The sequence below is a fragment of the Erpetoichthys calabaricus genome, chromosome 14, assembly GCF_900747795.2.
Source record: "Erpetoichthys calabaricus chromosome 14, fErpCal1.3, whole genome shotgun sequence".
In the NCBI taxonomy this organism is placed as follows: Eukaryota; Metazoa; Chordata; class Cladistia; order Polypteriformes; family Polypteridae; genus Erpetoichthys; species Erpetoichthys calabaricus.
The window spans coordinates 91,162,089-91,180,420 of record NC_041407.2 but is presented as its reverse complement, the minus strand read 5'-3'; the positions used below and the strand labels follow the sequence as shown (position 1 = coordinate 91,180,420).

At 38.5% G+C, this 18,332-nt stretch overlaps 1 protein-coding gene across 2 annotated transcripts in view; it reads right to left on the bottom strand.

Annotated features, from left to right (window-relative positions):
- The window catches only part of LOC114665405 (CTP synthase 1), a 42,191-nt gene extending 25,030 nt beyond the window's left edge, over positions 1 to 17,161 (bottom strand). The window contains exons 1-5 of one of the 2 annotated variants that reach the window (XM_028819954.2): positions 17,041 to 17,161; positions 6,691 to 6,874; positions 4,048 to 4,218; positions 3,311 to 3,411; positions 2,276 to 2,392 (exon numbers count right to left, since the gene is read on the bottom strand). In XM_028819954.2, the coding sequence (XP_028675787.1) occupies positions 2,276 to 2,392; positions 3,311 to 3,411; positions 4,048 to 4,218; positions 6,691 to 6,874; positions 17,041 to 17,121 (654 nt within the window). In that variant the 5' untranslated portion in view covers positions 17,122 to 17,161. Of the gene's footprint in view, positions 1 to 2,275; positions 2,393 to 3,310; positions 3,412 to 4,047; positions 4,219 to 6,690; positions 6,875 to 16,120; positions 16,326 to 17,040 lie in introns of those variants that run through there. The other variant, XM_051936275.1, reaches the window with a different exon arrangement.
- Between the last annotated feature and the right edge of the window lie 1,171 nt (positions 17,162 to 18,332).

Below are 18,332 nucleotides of genomic sequence, written 5' to 3'. Positions count from 1 at the left end.
GTCAGGGGGGCCACCAAGATGCCTACAGCAATATTAAAAGAGCTGCATGATTTCCTGGCAAGTATCGGTTGTTCCCTATATTTGACAACAATCAGTTGTATTCTTCATATCTCTGGGTTGTGGGGTTGGGTAGCAAGATGAACGCCTGTTCTCACAAAGAAAAACATCCAAGCCTGGCTAAACTTTGTAAAAAAAAGGCACACCCAGTCTCCCACAGCCACAGGGAAAAATAAAATATAGTCTGACAGGGTGAACTATTTGGCCATAACTCCAAAAGGTATGTTTGGCTCAAAAACAACTCAGCAGCACATCATCAAAAGAACATCATAGGCACAGTGAAGCATGGTGGAGGCAGCGTCATGGTTCAGGGCTGCATTTCTTCAGCTGGAACTGGAGCTTTAGTCATAGTGGATGGAATTATGACGAGCTCCAAACATCAGTCTATTTTGGCACAAAACCTTCAAACATCTGCTAGGAAGCAGAAGATGAAGAGGAACTTCACTTTTCAGCATGACAACGACCCAAAGCATACATCAAAATCAACAAAGCAATGACTTCATCAAAGGACGATCAAAGTTCTGGAATGGCCCAGCCAGAGCCCAAGACCTCAATCCATTTGAAAATCTGTGGGCTGACCTGACGAGAGCCATGCAGAGGAGATGCCCACGTATTTTAACAGATCTGGAAATGTTTTGCATGGAGGAGTGGGCAAAAAACATCAAGTCCTGATGTGCCAAACTGATAGACTCTTACCTAAAAAGACTGAGGGCTGTTATAAAATCAAAAGGCGATTCAACTAAGTATTAGTTTAGGGGGTGTCAAACTAATGCAGCCAGGTTTTTGTATGATTTTTTTTTTCTTTTTTCATTAAACACTTTGATTTGTTGTAACATTCTTTGTACAGATTACAATTTTGCAATAAAGGTGGAATAAGTTCTGACAGGATTTATCTTGGTTTAATTATTTTATTACAGAAAATTAGCGATTTTGGCAGGGGGGTATAGACTTTTTACATCCACTGTATTTTGCAATCATTATACTGTCTGTAATCTACCCTTCTGCATCGAGTGCTAATGCCAAGCTACTGTACTGCCGGAGATGCACCATGATACAAATTTAACATGCACAGTGTACACACACTTTAAATGTACTGAACTGGCTAACTATCACAAAGTGCAATTTAAAAAGATCATCAATACAGTGATGTACTGACTCTGCATTAAAACATTTTGTTCTGGATGATTATAATAATAAACTACAGGAAACTCTTTACAAAATTAAGTGTCTCTGTGTGTATAACATAATAAAAACCATCAAACTGCTCATTAGGATAAGTAATCAAAGCACCCTTAATATTTGGTCTGGCTATGTTGCCTGTGACACAGAGTAGAGGCTCTTGGCATGTACAGCTTGTGTTTTAATGTCACATTTGGATCGCTAATGTTGTAAAAGAAGAACTGGAAGGAAAATGCAAACAAGACACACTTGCAATACACAAAAATGTCTTGCACGACTTTTACTGCCTGATTGCCCAAAAACATTGTAGTAAGAAGGCTAATTCTAATAATGAGACATAAAGGGCAAATAATGCACTCTGAAGAATTATGAATGTTGCAGAAATCGGCTGGCTTTTTAAATTTAACTCCTTGCCCTATAGTCTATTCGGATGGGTCAAGAAAGGATATATGACTTCTTAAGGAATCATTTTATTGGGAAACTGTATGTAGAATTTTAACTATGAACATCTATTACTTTAATTAATGATAGTTCTCCTATACATGTACTAATATTCCAGCACTGATATTTTCATCATGCCTACTGTAAACCACATTGAAAAAGAACTGCAAATCAATGAAATATAGCCAGAGGCCAATCTGTTCTATTACTATTGTTTTCAGACACCTGAAAGTACTTCCACACTCCAGATATTGTGTAATTTGCTTTACTAGCAGAAGTGGTGACGTAGGAATGCTGAGTGCATGCATATCTCATACAAATTATAAAACTAGGTAGCGACTGGCAAGTTAAATATTTTGCACAAAAACTGGCCAGTTCTGATGTGTTGCTGGTAAATCGATACATCACTATTCTTTTCACAATGTGGCCAAAATGTCATTATTTGCTAAAGTAAGCCGTTGAAGCCAACATCTCAAAAATCTCTTCATAAGAGGACTGGTAGCACAATCTCTGCAGTGTACATCTAACATCTATCTAAGTAAGGCATTTTCATAATAGCTCTTACATCAATACAGTATACAAGAAATAATTAGCTTACCTGTGGCACAAGGCTGACGTGGATATTGCAAAAATTCTCTTTGCGGACTTTGAACTGAAACTGGCGGAAAGCTTCAATGAACGGCATACTTTCAATGTCTCCGACAGTACCTCCTAACTGAAAATACAAAAAGACTGTCATGAAGGAGAAGTCAATGCAAAATAGAGAAAATGACAATTCACCATTTAAATCTCTTTTTTTTAAATCACATTCTTAATCTGAGTGTGTTAAGAAAGTTTTACATGCAGCATGTTCATAAAGTGGTACTCGCTTGCTAAAAACTGGTAAACAATAAAACGGAATTCAACTTAAACATGTGCAATAAGATACAATTACTTAGCTGTAAAAAAGAGGCAAGGAGCAAAATTTTCATACTTCACTCACTCCAGAAACTCGGTCTTTGATTTCCCTAATGAATTATTTTTGGAAATTCTAATAAATTAAGTGCAATGTTAAAAAAATGGACTTATTTACATTAATTACTATTTTACATTGTAAAACAGATATTAACATACAGATGTTTAGTTTCATCACAAAAATGACCCAACATAGGGCGAGTGAATTTTAAAAACTGGTGTTCAATACTGTAAAGAGATCTTATTGTATAAGTACATACAACGTTGTTGAATAAGACACAATTGGACTGACTGTCTGTGGTTAACATAAGTCACTTTCAAACATCAGTGCTCAATGTGCATTATGAATTCAGCCAGGTGACAAAACTACCTGGAACTTTCAAAGATAGCAGTGAAGATTATACTGCCTACTTACAATGTGATAAAGTGAGAAAATATTTTTATTGAAGACAGATATTTTCATCCCAAATAGACACACATGTTATCATTTAAATAAATTCTCTTGTTAACTCATTGGAAACCAGAAATCTCTGTCTATATACTCCGTGCCTAAAATAAAACATACTGGCATGTACATATTATTCAGTTAAAGTGTTTGGTATACAGCATCTATATGTAGTGTACTGCAGTTGTTCTAACAATTTCCATAATTTTGCCATAGTGTAAAAAGGATGAATACCTCAATAACACAAACTTGAGGCTCCATCTCGTCGTCATCCACTGGGATCTTGGCTTGACGCATCACCCATTCCTGGATGGCATCAGTAATATGAGGCACAACTGTGTAAACAGGTAAGAAAACGGGATTTAACAAACAACACTTTACCACACTGGTTAAAGTATGCAATGAAGCAGGCATATTTATACATGTGAAACATAAAGATAGACAGTTCAGCCTTGTTATATCAAGGTCCCAGTCTTCAGTAACTAAGACACATTTCCTACAGAGCAGCAGCACTTATTGTCCAAGAGGAAGTGGGAAAATATAAAATTCTTTGACTTCTTTAATTACATACTCTAAAGCCGATGTCACATTACACAACTTCAAGTCAGAGTGTATGTTTAACTTGACAACTGTATTGCCTGCACTTACAAAAAGACAAAATTAAATCTGCTTGGGTTTTGTCAGGACAGCTCGCAGACGGGTTTCACTGAGCCACTGAGTATGTCAGACTACATGACTGGCTGTCACAGGAGAGTGCAGTGACTGCTCCCACCTGCTAAGATTACATGTAAATGAAATCTATGACTAAAAATCACTTGAAAATTCATGCAATATAACATGGCTTTAATTCAACTTCTGGTACTTCCAAAAGTTAAAAAAAAAAATGATCAAAGAAAACCGTAATGAATAAACTGTTTTCAAGATTCAGGGGCCTTGTGCCTTTTCTTGTTTCTTTATTCTTCAAGTCTTACCTTGAACGGTTTTACCCAAGTAATCTCCTTTGCGTTCTTTATTGATGACATACTGGTAAATTTTGCCAGTTGTCAAGTTGTTGTCTTTGGTGAGACGGATATCCAGAAATCGTTCATAGTTTCCTAAATCAAGATCCACTTCTCCTCCATCATCAAGCACAAACACTTCACCTGAAATTAGGGCAGACTTTAGTCAAAACAAAAAAAAACCCATACGAGTCAAAATATTTCCACAAACCTTTATTGAATATATTTTAGAAGACACCAAGGCAGAAACAACCAGCAAAACAAACACAAATCTTAATTTGAATATGTGGCTCTATGGGTTTCAAATTTTAAGTCTGCAATGTTATGATGGCTACTTTCTGCATAGGAGACATCTGATTCCTCAGACCAAAACAAAATATTACAGTAAATTTATTTTCTTCTACATGAGCAGTGTTTAGTACAATTTAATCAGTGTGTAGTAATAGTGGTCACCTCCACTATCCTTTCTGCACTAAAACATAGGTACACTTATGTAGTGTCCTTCCTAGTCTTCCAAGACAGACCAAAACACAATGCATACATAAAACCAACCATTCATGATACCAGTGGTTGTTGGTTTTCTGCTCTGGTTTCATGATTCTCTATTTCAGTATATATTGATATGGCAGATTAAAGGTTCACTTATGGTGTGTGAAGGGCAGCCGGGTCCCATGCCCGGCAGGGACGCCCCTGCTGCATCTGTTCCGGGGGAGCAGCCATGGACACTTCCAATACCTCCCCCAGGACGCTTAGTGGCAGCCTCCCTGGCGGACGATGATTCCCCAACCTGGCGCATGGCTCCATGGGAGATGGAGTCCTCCACAGCCTGGTCAAAACGGAGGTAAAAAGCTTAGGGGTAACCGTTGACTGTAATCCGAGTTTTAAATCGTATATTAATCAGATCACTAGGACAGCATTTTTTTCACTTAAGAAACATAGCAAAAGTTAGACCTCTTATATCATCGAAAGATGCAGAGAAATTAGTTCACGCGTTTGTTTTCAGTCGGCTAGATTACTGTAACGCACTCTTCTCAGGACTACCCAAAAAGGACATAAATCGTTTGCAATAAGTGCAGAATGCAGCTGCTAGAATCCTTACTAGGAAAAGAAAATCCGAACACATTTCTTCAGTTTTGATGTCACTACACTGGTTACCTGTGTCTTTCAGAATTGACTTTAAAATTCTGCTTATGGTTTATAAAGCCTTAAATAATCTTGCTCCATCTTATATATCGGAATGTCTGACGTCTTATATTCCAAATCGCAACCTCAGATCCTCAACTGAGTGTCTCCTTAGAATTCCAAGAGCAAAACTTAAAAGAAGTGGTGAGGCGGCCTTCTGCTGTTATGCACCTAAAATCTGGACTAGCCTGCCAGTAGGAATTCGCCAGGCTAATACAGTGGAGCACTTCAAAAAAACTGCTGAAAACACATTATTTTAACATGGCCTTCCCATAACTTCACTGTAATTTAATCCTGATACTCCGTATATCCAATTCATTATAATAACTATTCATTCAGAATCTGTACTAACCCCTACTCTCTCTTCTGTTTCCTTTTCCGGTGTCCTTTTGCGCCACCACCATCTACCCAAAGCACCATGATGTTCCAACAATGATGGATGGATTAAAAGCCAGAAGTCTATATGACCATCACCATCAAGTGACTCCGTGAGAACCCTAACTACAAAGAGGACTATTTCATTTATGTTAGGTAGAATGCCCAGGGGGGACTGGGCGGTCTCGTGGCCTGGAACCCCTACACATTTTATTTTTTTCTCCAGCCGTCTGGAGTTTTTTTTTTGTTTTTTCTGTCCACCCTGGCCATCGGACCTTACTCCTTTCTATGTTAACTAATGTTGTCTTATTTTAATTTTGTATTTTGTCTTTTATTTTTCTTTTCTTCATTATGTAAAGCACTTTGAGCTACTTTTTGTATGAAAATGTGCTATATAAATAAATGTTGTTGTTGGATGGCCGCTAGGGGGAGCTGCATGGAGTCTGCAGCCTGGCTGGTCCAATCTTCAGCCCCACCCGGAAATGCAATTAGGACCAGGTGATCAAGCACCTGGAACGCTCCTGGGTGGGGTATAAAAAGGGCCAGCCACCACCACTCAGAGAGCCAGGGTCGGGAGGAGGAGGACTACACTTGTGGAGGAGTGGTGGGAGAGGAGAAAAGAGTGCTGTTGTTGTTGTGTGGAAAAGAATGCTTTTGGGACTGTGTATTGCCTGTGGGTCACGGGGAAGACGTGTGCCCACAGGTGAAGAAGAAAAATAAAAAGTCCTTGTTTTATACGTGCCTGTGTCCTTCTGTGCCGGGTCAGGCGCATATATAGCGCCTTTTGTACAGGTGCTAAAACTAGACTATAGCTTTTTCATAAGTTAAAAAACAAACCTCAGAGTAAATCAATTTATTTATGTAAAAATTATAGACCCAAGGTCCACAATAGAGGACAGAGTTTTTCTTAGCTTACTCGAGAATTATATATACTGTATATTGGCAAATAGCCCAAGAATTCTATTGTAAAACATTCAAATACAATTGGAAAAACATATGATAAATGTGGAATTTGAAACTGAAGAAACAGCCATTTTCACGTATTATGTTAGCACATACCATGCTCATATGGGGAGAAGGTGCCTGCATCAATGTTGATATATGGGTCGATTTTGATGGAAGTGACATGGAGACCGCAAGATTTTAAAATTGTGCCCACACTGCTGGCAATGATGCCTTTGCCAATTCCAGAGATGACCCCACCGGTTACCAAAATGTACTTCATTGTGTGTTTATAAGAAACCTGTGAGGAAGGAAAAAAAAAAAGAAAAATTATAGCAAGCAGCTGTCTTTAACAGGGGACATACAGTTTCACGAAAACTGAAAATTTATCATTTTGATAAAAATCACAAAGCTACAGTTTTGCTACTTTGCAAAAGTGCATTCATATGTATACTTTGTTTCAATAACTTCTAACCTCATACGTAGTCATTATAAAACTGCTTCATGAACAAAACACATGAAAGGGAACTGAATAAATAATTTGTGGAAATATAAACTTTCAAAGACCATATTTAAAACATATTATGCTTGGTTTGTGAATTCAGTAATGCTTTCATATCACCAAAGAAATACTGATTTACATATTCCAAACATTTAATTTGTACCCAAACAGCAACAAGGTGCACAACAGAAAAGTCCAGCAATCCTGTAGCAAATAGCATAGTAACAATGCAGTCAACCTTTCCTTATACCAACAGCAATATGCATGTATAGTTCCTCACTAGGACTGTAACCGCAGTCATAAGTTTTCCTGTCTTTTTAATTTTCTTCCATTTTTGTCTTTCTGGTGTGTGTGAATATCTACTTATTTATTAAGCTTCTGTATAAATCCAAAATTTCCCCCTGTGGACAAATAAACTTCCATTTATCTACCTAACATTATAGGATTCTCCTTGCAAAATGTAGCCTAATAGTTCCTTTGAAATTAATAATATAATGCGTTATTGTGTCAAATGCAGAGATGAGCTTTAAATTCATACCAAGGATTGATTTGCTGTGAACTGAGCTACTTTATTTTCAAACATAAGTTCTAAATAAATTAAATACTGGAGCAGCAGCTGTAAGATAAGTATTTTACATCAAATTGTCCATGACTGGTGTTACCTTGAAAGCATTTTATACAAAAAAAATTTCTAGGAGATTATCATATTCCACTATTTCTAAAAGACAACAGCTTCAGCATGACACCACCAGGTATGCCCAAATGGGAGGAAGACTTTGTGTGCTGACCTTGACATTTAATACTACGCCTTAAAAACTAATCAGTCAAAAATGACTGCTTTGTGAAGTAGCCAATCTTAAAAGCACATTTCACAACCTTTTTTTCTGCATCACTTTTCTAGACATGCGGTCTTGTCTTTAATATGTCCACTCTCTCTCAGAAACCCAAGCCTGTTTTCTTCTGCCTCCCTTAGATTAACAGGCTGGAAACAGAGTGTTAGGTAGAATTTGAAAGCAGACACCATGCCAAACACTCATCAGTTCCATTTCTGCAGCACATTTTGTTTTCATGATTCTGTTAAGGTGGGAATTGCCAGACACCCCATTATATGATGCTTTGTGGATACTTGTGCTTTAATGTGATTATATTACAACTTTATTATGTTTCACAAAATTAAGAAATGTTCAATTTTCCAGCATACTCTAGAATTATCCAACTATACTGATCCTACTTAATGAATCTGTGTAATTGATATTTAGTGCTGAAGGGGGCCAGAACTCAAAAGTATTGGGCGCAGGGTACAAATGAACCTAGACTGGGCATAAGTGCATCACAAAGTACACTCATATTATTAAGAAAAAATGTTAATTGTTAAAAGGTTAGGTGATGTGTGTAGAATAAAAGTGTCATTCATTCAGTGACAGAGACTGAACTGATTACCTTACTCTACAGTGCACCTCCTTACAGCTAGGTGATATTGATACAAATTTAGCAAAACACACTAATGCAATGAATAACCAAACTGATGGTCAAAACAAGCAAACAACAAGTGCATGTCAATAGCTGTTGACAACTAGGTCAGACATTCACTTAGATCACACATAAATATGGCACCCTGAAAGTCTGGGTCATTTGAAAATTTGAAAGAAACCAGCATAAAGTCTTCTTCATCATGGTCATGCTATATCTTCAAATTACTCTGAAACAAAGGGCAACAGGGATGCATGTACAAGAGAATTTCCAAGACCAGCATTACAAGATATAAAATTGAAATGACAGACTTGTATCATTTTAAAAATGCTGAAATGGTCCTGCCTTTGGGATGGAACCGTGGTGTGACATCCAAGAATGACCTGTTGCTGAATTTTTTTGTGAAGGGAAGTCTGTCCATTAACAAGCTCATAAATCAGTTTGGATTCTGCAATTTTGGAATTTTATTTTTAATTTTATGAAAGAGGGGTGGTCTTAGCCTAGCAAACTCACGGTTTGATTTAATGATTAACACCCACCAATTTTAAAACTATAATCTAAAATAGAAACATACAATTGAGTATTTCTATTCACATACATAGATAGATAGATAGATAGATAGATAGATAGATAGATAGATAGATAGATAGATAGATAGATAGATAGATAGATAGATAGATAGATAGATAGATAGATAGATAGATAGAATAACTGGATGTATAAATAAACTTGTAGGATGAAAAATGCAGTAGAAATACTGCAGAGAAAACATGCAGTCAGTTTTTACAACTTTTTTTTGTACAAGTGCCTAAAAAATCAAAGGGAAACAGTTCTGTGTAACATTTTCTAAAAGGTACTAGTTAGCAACATACCATTCTCAAACCTACTTAGTTCCAGTCAGAAACATCAGGGCCAGAGCCTTCCAAGTCAGAATCAACTGCAAAGGAGGAACTAGATCTAAGTGGGGTGCACGTCCATCACAGGGTCCACTCATAAACACATTCCCAACTCAGTGGTGTGGGAAAATGGCATGTTGATGAATAAGCCGTTATATAAGCCTCTGTTTTTGCATGGAGAGAAGGTAAGCAAGCAGAAAGAATGAATTATACTACTCTGAGACACTAAGCTACTTATTATCTGCAGTTGCTTTATTCCACACAAAGTCTCAAGGAGTCACTGAGGTTAATAGGTAACTTTTTCTGGTCCCTCACTTATCTCATAACCAAGTATTTACTTAATTTGCTAGAGGTGAATGGGCAAAGTGTATTTCTACACTGGACTAGGCCAATATTTCTTTGCACTTTGAGTATTATCAATAAAAAAATAATGAGTAAATATTAAATAAGTGGAAATCAGGTGCCTATATTGTTGGTGAAAACAGTTCTTTAAGTGTGTGGCACATCTGCACTTATCAAGACTATATTATTAACAATGTATATTTTATTTGTAAAAATGCACTGTGCAGTGATCTGGGATAGGATGATGGTGCAGTGGTGAGCACTGCTGCCTCATCGATGCAGCATCCTGGGTTGAAATACCATGCCTAATCACTGCCTGTGTGGAGTTTACGTATTCTCCGTGTCTGTGTAGGTTTTTTCTTCAGTTACTTCAGTTTTCCTCCAACATCTCCAAAGGTGTGCATGTTAGGGTAATTGGTGTTTCTAAACAAGTTGGTGAGTGGACTCTGTAGAAGAATACCTGACCCCCCCCCCCACCAAAAAGAGCTTAGCAGGAGGATACACCATTCTTAACAGGCCTCATATGAGTGTAGGTGTATGCGTGATAGGATTCAAAGTTAAACTACCTCCCCATCTAGGTCTGTTTACTGACTTAGTCCTGAATATTGCTGGGATAGGCTCCTACACTTTGACCCTCATTTAAAGAGTTTCAGATTTTAATGCTACAATGTAATAACAGATAAAGGAAATTTGACTAAATATACAACAATGCTTCAAAATTGATACTTAAATATATTTAAGTTGTAAAGCTATACAACACCTGTATTGTCTGTGGAAAAAAGGTAACAGTCCCTTATTCCCCTTACTCAAACAGTTACTAAAGTCAATTGATGTTAATGCTGCGTTCCATTTGAAGTGTGGTTTGAAATTTCAACTGGATTGCCACCACAAGTCACACTTCCTATTTGGAAAGTTGGGCCTGGTATGTCAAGTCAGAGTCCGTCCAACTTCAGATCATGGCGTCAATCCAAAATGGCGATGTACACTGCAAACTGTAGTATCATACTGTTTATTAGCACTTCTGTCTATTTAGGTCTCATTAAATCAGCCATGTGCACAGTACTGTACAACTTTTAGGTCTCATTAAATCAGCCATGTGCACAGTACTGTACAACTTTTATCTGTGAAAATGTTGCTACAATGTTTGGATACGCAAAATGCTGCGTAATACATTGTTAACTCGAGGTCTCTTAATGGCAAAGCATTGGTGTTGTCAGAACTCATCACTGACACCAAACTTGATATTCTGTGTCTAACGGAGACTTGGCAAAAACCAAACGAATTTGCGTCTCTCACAGAGGCGACTCCAATTGGTTTCACTTTCCACTCAGAGCCTCGCAGCTCAGGACAAGGCGGCGGGCTGGCAGTAATTATCAGAGAAGACTTAAAAGTTAAAAGAATCCCAATTGACTGCCCATTGTCTTTTGAGTGCCTGGCTCTTAAACTAACAACGGAATCAGGTCCTGTCTCACTCATTGTTCTTTATCGTCCCCCAAAATACAATGCATCCTTCTTATCCGATCTGATTGAACTTTTGACCCACCTAAGCTCTTACTCTCAGAGAATTATCCTTCTTGGTGATTTCAACATCCATATTGACACCCCCACATCTAAACTGAGAAATGAATTCCTGTCCTTACTGGACTGTTTTGACTTGACACAACATGTTGATTTTCCAACCCATTCTGGCGGTCATATATTGGACCTGATCTGCACTTCTGGACTATCTGTTGCCAACATTTACAGCACTGATTTGGGACTCTCTGACCATAAAGCAGTATTTTTCACTGTCTCATTACCTCTCCCACCTCTTACCTGTAAACGACAAATTTCTTACAGAAACCTTAAAAATATCTGTCCCTCTATCCTTTCTGGATCCATTTCTGATCTTTTGCTGTCTTCACCTATTCCACTAACACTAGATAGTTTTGTTGACCACTCTAACACAGCCCTTCACTCAGCATTAGATAAAACAGCTCCTTTAAAACATAAGGAGGTTTCCTTTAAACGCTCAGCTCCTTGGTATAACTCAGAATTGCGATCTATGAAAGCAGCTGGCCGACGCCTTGAGAGAATGTCACGTAAGACTGGCCTCACCGTGCACATCCAGGCTTTCTCTGACCACCAAAGAGCTTACAGAGAAGCACTAACTTCTGCCAAGAACACCCATTATGGCAGAATAATAGAAAGTAGCCATGATAACCCAAGGGTTTTGTTCTCTGTAGTTAATAAACTACTCGAACCCGCATCTGGTCCAACTACCTCTTCTACTGAAGTCTGTGAGGAATTCCTCCACTTTTTCCGTAACAAAATTAAAGATCTAAATAGTTCAACTAACATGAATACATCATCTGTTTATATCTCTCCCTGTTTTCCCACTCCATCCAGCTCCTTCTCTAAGTTCTCACCAGTCACATCTGCGTTTGTTAATAACCTGCTTTATAAGATGAGGCCGACTACTTGTGTACTGGACCCCATCCCCACCACACTACTTAAATCCTGCCTTCATGCCATAATCCCAACTGTTACAACAATAATAAACTCATCCCTTGACACTGGCTCTGTGCCGCTCACTTTTAAAATTGCTTCTGTAACCCCAATGTTAAAAAAGTCTGGCCTTGATGCTGACAATCTTAACAATTTCCGGCCTATTTCCCACTTACCTTTCCTGTCAAAAGTTCTTGAGCGTGTTGTAACTTCCCAACTCACCAATTACCTAACCTCTAATAATTTGATGGAACCCTTTCAGTCTGGTTTCAGGGCGCAGCACAGCTGTGAAACTGCTCTGCTACGGGTAACCAATGATTTGCTTATGGCAGCAGACTCTGGACAAACTAGCATATTAATTCTGTTAGACCTCAGTGCAGCATTTGACACTGTTAGACATGACATCCTACTGTCCAGAATGGAGAACATGCTGGGTATCTCTGGTACTGCCCTCCAGTGGTTCAAGTCCTATCTGACTGATAGGCAAGAGTTTGTTAGTCTTGGCAACAGCAGATCCAGCTCAGTGCCAGTCACACAAGGAGTCCCTCAGGGCTCTGTCCTCAGTCCTCTGCTTTTCTGTATTTATATGCTTCCCCTTGGCCATATTATCCGTAGTTATGGATTGGGTTATCATTTTTATGCAGATGATACTCAGCTCTACTTCAATGTTAAAAGTGGAACTTCATCAGAGCTTTCTCAGCTCACAACCTGCCTTAGTGAAATTAAAACCTGGATGGAGCAGAACTCTTTAAAATTAAATTGCAATAAAACTGAACTCCTGCAAATTGGGACTAAAATGCAACTTAATAAAATGAGCTCCTTCCCAGTCCATCTTGGCGGTGATCTCATCAGACCTGCCTCTACTGTAAAAAATCTTGGTGTCATTTTTGATTCCTCCCTCACTTATTCCGCCCACATAAATCAAATTAAGAAACTTTCTTACTTTCACCTCCGTAACATATCCCGTGTTCGCTCCTTCCTCTCCTTCTCTAATGCTGAGAAACTTGTCCATGCTTTTATCACATCCCGCATCGATTATTGTAATTCCCTACTGGCAGGTGCCCCTTCTAATCTTATATCACAGCTCCAGCTTATTCAAAACTCAGCTGCAAGAGTCCTTACTCGGACCAGCAGCAGCGAGCACATCACACCCATCCTGCTCCATCTCCACTGGCTCCCTGTGTCCTACAGAATCGAATATAAAATCCTACTAATAACCTACAAAGCTTTAAATAACCTCGCACCAAACTACATCAGTGACCTTCTCCATCACTATGTGCCTGCCCGCCCACTAAGGTCCTCTGATTCTGGTAATCTTGTTGTGCCCCTCACTAATCTACACTCCATGGGTGACAGGGCCTTCAGCTGTATAGCGCCCAGACTCTGGAATGACCTACCAAAATTAATCAGGTCAGCTGACTCCATGAATTCTTTTAAAAAACAACTCAAAACTCATCTGTTCAGGAAGTCTTTTAGCTCTACTTGACTTCATTACCTTTCTCTCAGTTTACTTCTCTGTCAAGATGCTAATATAACCTGTATGTGTGCGCGAGACCATCAATTATGCTGTCCGTTTTTTTTTTTTTCAGAATTTACTGTCTTAATCGTCTTTGTTTATTTATCTGGTTTGTACAATGCTATATACTGTATATTCTGCCATTCTTTATTTATTCTGTAAGTGCCTTGAGCATGGGAAAGGCGCTATATAAATAAAATGTATCATTATTATTATTATTTATTATTATCAACTGCTATTTATACAGATGGGGAAAGAACAACAAAGGTTTTCCTAGATGTGTCCAAATGTTTTACTAGAATGCAGTGAACTCGGGTGTGATGTCATTCCCTGCTCCAACATCTGACTTCCAAGGTAAATGGAATGCAGCAATAAGAAGGACTAAAGGGTAGAAATATCTAAATATTCACATTTTCCATAACACAAGTATACATTGAAAAAACGGTTTTGATTATTTCATGTGATTTTTTTCTTTTAAGATGTGGGCACTTAATTAAAAAATGAAATCCATTTTTCTCCATCATAGAACATGTTTCACGTAACATTTTTAGCCGTCAATATTTTTTTTATTTTCAGGCTATAATTAAATATTAGTGTTTTATTTTAATGATGTTATTTGAATTTGCTATTTTCAAATATTTAATTCTATGTTTAAAGCAAAACAGTTATTTAATTTGATAAGGTCATACGGTTTGCATGAGGGCAACTTAAAATTCTGTGCATCTTACTGATGCAAAATTTGACGGTGAGATGAACGAGAGGCTTGGGTATTATTCAAAGTTTTTATTTAAAAATAAATATCCAAATTTTAAATAAATTTGGAAAAAATTAACAGTTAAATTTAAAGAATTAGGTTGCAACAAGTGCCTCAAAGTTCACTTTTGGGAAACACATTTGGAATTTTTTCCTAAAAATCTTGGAGTGGTGAGTGAAGAGCAAGGTGAAAGATTCTATCAGGACATTGAAAGAAGGTACTAGGGATGTTGGGATATCAGTATGATGGCAGACTACTGCTGGATGATTCATAGGGATGTACCAGGAAAAGTGTACACAAACGACGGGCCACCAAACAAGCTTTGGATCAAAAGTACTAGGAAGTGACAAAAACTTGAAACATTACATGTAAGTCAATGAATATGTATTGTTGTCATCTTTACATGTTTAAATATATAAGATCAACTAAATATTTTCATGTTAAGTTTATATAGGACAATACTGTATAGATGAATGAATTGTGTCATCGGTGAAATTTTATTTGCTTTTCAAAGTCAAAGTGAACTTTATTGTTATCTTAACCATATACAAGTATTGAGATAGACAAAATTGCGAAGCTCAGGGTCTACAGTGTAAACACTTGGAGTTCAAATAATAAATTAAATATAAACTTAAAATTAAAACACAAACAAGACAAGACATTGTGCAAAGACAAGACAAAAGTAGCAGCAAAATTGACGTGTAGTTAGCAATATGGAAATTGATGCAATGTATGGTATTTGCAATTTAGATACATATAGTCAACAGATATGTATGCAATGTATGGTATTTGCAATCTAGATACATAAATATAGTCAACAGATATGTTATATAATAAATAAATAATAGATATGGATAATACAGAAATTATTAGTGTATGACAATAGTTGTTTAAGACATGTGTAAACAATGACAGGTCAGAGTGTTTCACAGCAGAAGAATATCAAGAGTGTCAAATTTCAATTTTGAACTTAAATGTGACATGATGTAAACATTCTACCTGTAATATGTTCATAAATGCTAATAAATATAACTTCACAAAGAAAACAATTTTTATGATTTTAAATTTTGCAGAACTCTGATAATCAAACGGAATACACATATCATTTGAAACAATTCGAAGACTTGAGTCACTGAGTTAATCTTATTGAACGATTGATTGTAATACTACAGAAAACGGAAAATGTGCTTAATGACCAGAAAAGGACACCACTTTTGCAAATAAAGCGCATAAAACGAACCATAGTGACAGGAAATGCATTTATGTATTCATGCGACAAGATATAATCGAATCAAATTACAGTCGACAAAGCGAGGAATTGCACGTTTTGAGAACGGAACGGTGGAACCGAGAATCCTAATAAATCCCCAACTTCAGCTTCGTCATTTGACAAGCATTTATTTAAAAATTATTTTAAAACAAGGGCATTATTCACTTTCCAATTGATGGACAATCGGATAGCTCTTTTTATGGATTTCATGTTTTTACAGTTATAAAAAATGAACACAGAAAAGCTGCTCCAAAAATCACAAAACGTAATACTCAAGTAAACTACACCGTTAACAAAATAAGTACTGTACTTTGAAAGCCTTGAGACGGTCTTTATGTGTAATAAAAGCCGCTAGACGAGTGTCACTTTCCGCACCACCTGCATTAAGAGCTCATTTCACCGCCAATTGCATCTGTCCGCCTAGCCCCGTCTTACTTGGTCTGTGAAGAAACATCTTAACATGTCTTTCCGGACAGCTAGAATTACACCCCATAGCTGTTTGAGGCAAAATAAAACAAGTGATAGGCAAAATAAACCAGTGACGCTAAGTCCCTCCCGCATTCTTCAATTGGTTGTTTGCTGAAAGACATCGTGAGCGATCGCCTTTGCCATTTACAATTGGTCAACGCCCAACACGTGGTATCTTTTGCTCACCAACCCTACGGGAGCGCGCTGTAGCAGATGAGCTCTCAGCAAAATACGCGCGCGGCTACTGAAAAAATTATAAGGAGGTTAAAAGGTCCAGCTCCTTATAATAAAACGCAAAAAAACAATTCACACTGTCCGTCATCTCTGAAAAGGTCGCGTTTGTGCCACGACTTAACCCCAGCTATTTCTGGACCCTAGCAAGCTTTGCCGCAAATAGAGGCGCCAACATGCCAGCTGCGTTCTTGGGGTCAATGCGGGAAGACCGCATGGAGCCTCACCTCGCCACTTAAGTCCAACACATCGATCGCCGCTTATTTCGCACAGAAAACTGCCCGTGAAAACCTATCCGATTGTCGGGAACACAATGGGCCCTACAGGCTCCCGCGCAAAACATCTCCTCGGCTCCCAGCTCAAGGTATATCCTAACACGAGCACCGTTGTGTCGCATTAAACTACCATCCGGCGCCGCTCTAGTACGATTTACTAATCTGCTCAGCCGGGTTATGGCGACCCTCGCTCTAGCAGTCTCGATGAGCTTGTAGTCGTGCGAGTAAGCCTGATTAAATCTAAGGACACACTTACCTTACTGGGGTGCTGCAGCTCCCTTTCACCCTGTTCCTCTGTCGACCCAGGCCGGCACAGCGCTTCACACGTGGAGTGCATTGTCCCACAATGCCCCCTTCAGGCTCCAACATGTCTTGAAAATGCACACGCAATTCCAGAGTCGGGCAGAGGGGGAGCATTTCCCCAAAATCTGGGAGCGCAAGTTACTGTCCATGGCAATTTTAGGGGGGGTCATACAATATCTGCAGGTCCCAATTTACACTCAACACATGCATCCAAAGTAATTAATCTATAATACATTTTCTTATTAAAACATCCCATTTAAGCTTGTTTAGATAGCTTTATCCATCCATTTTCCAACCCGCTGAATCCGAACACAGGGTCACGGGGGTCTGCTGGAGCCAATACCAGCCAACACAGGGCACAAAGCAGGAACCAATCCTGGGCAGGGCGCCAACCCATCACAGGACACACACACATCAAGCACACACTAGGGCCAATTTAGAATCGCCAATCCACCTAACATGCATGTCTTTGGACTGTGGGAGGAAACGAGCACCCGGAGGAAATCCATGGGGAGAACATGCAAACTCCACGCTGGGAGAACGAGAACGGGAAGCGAACCCAGGTCTCCTTACTGTGAGGCAGCAGCGCTACCACTGCGCCGCCCACTTAGCAGACCCTTTTATAAAAAGTGACTTACAAAAGAGTAAATATCAGTCTGTAGCACAAGTGTTAGAGAAGCAGGTAAACAATTGACCATCAGAAGTGAAGAGCTCAAAACAAAGAACAACTTGGTTATGAAGACCTAATAGCTAGTTAGACAGCAATTCACCAAACAACAGTGTCTTCAAATGCTTCTTAAACACATTGTGAGAATCAGAAGTAGGAACAGAGGTGGGCAGCTCATTCCACCTGCTAGGAGACACACATGAAAAGAGTCTCGGATTGCAATTTGATGGCACACAGAGGTGGTATTACCAGACACTGCTCATCCACACAGTGTTTGAGAAGGAGCCGAGGACCTCGCAAAAGTCTCTTCACATAAACCACCAGTCAAAAGTTTGTACATGCCCAAAAATGTTCATGTTTTTGGTAGAAATGAATGTCTCTTTTATCAAAAAACATTAAAATGGTTTAAAAATATAGCCAAGACATTGAACATACATAACACATTTGACAAACAAAAGGAGACCATTCAGTCCATCAAATCCATTTTTTTTAGCTAATAGTTAAGGTGTCCCAATTTATTATTCACATATGACTGGAGGGTGGTAGGTAGCACACTGGTAGCATCCCGGGTCCTCCCT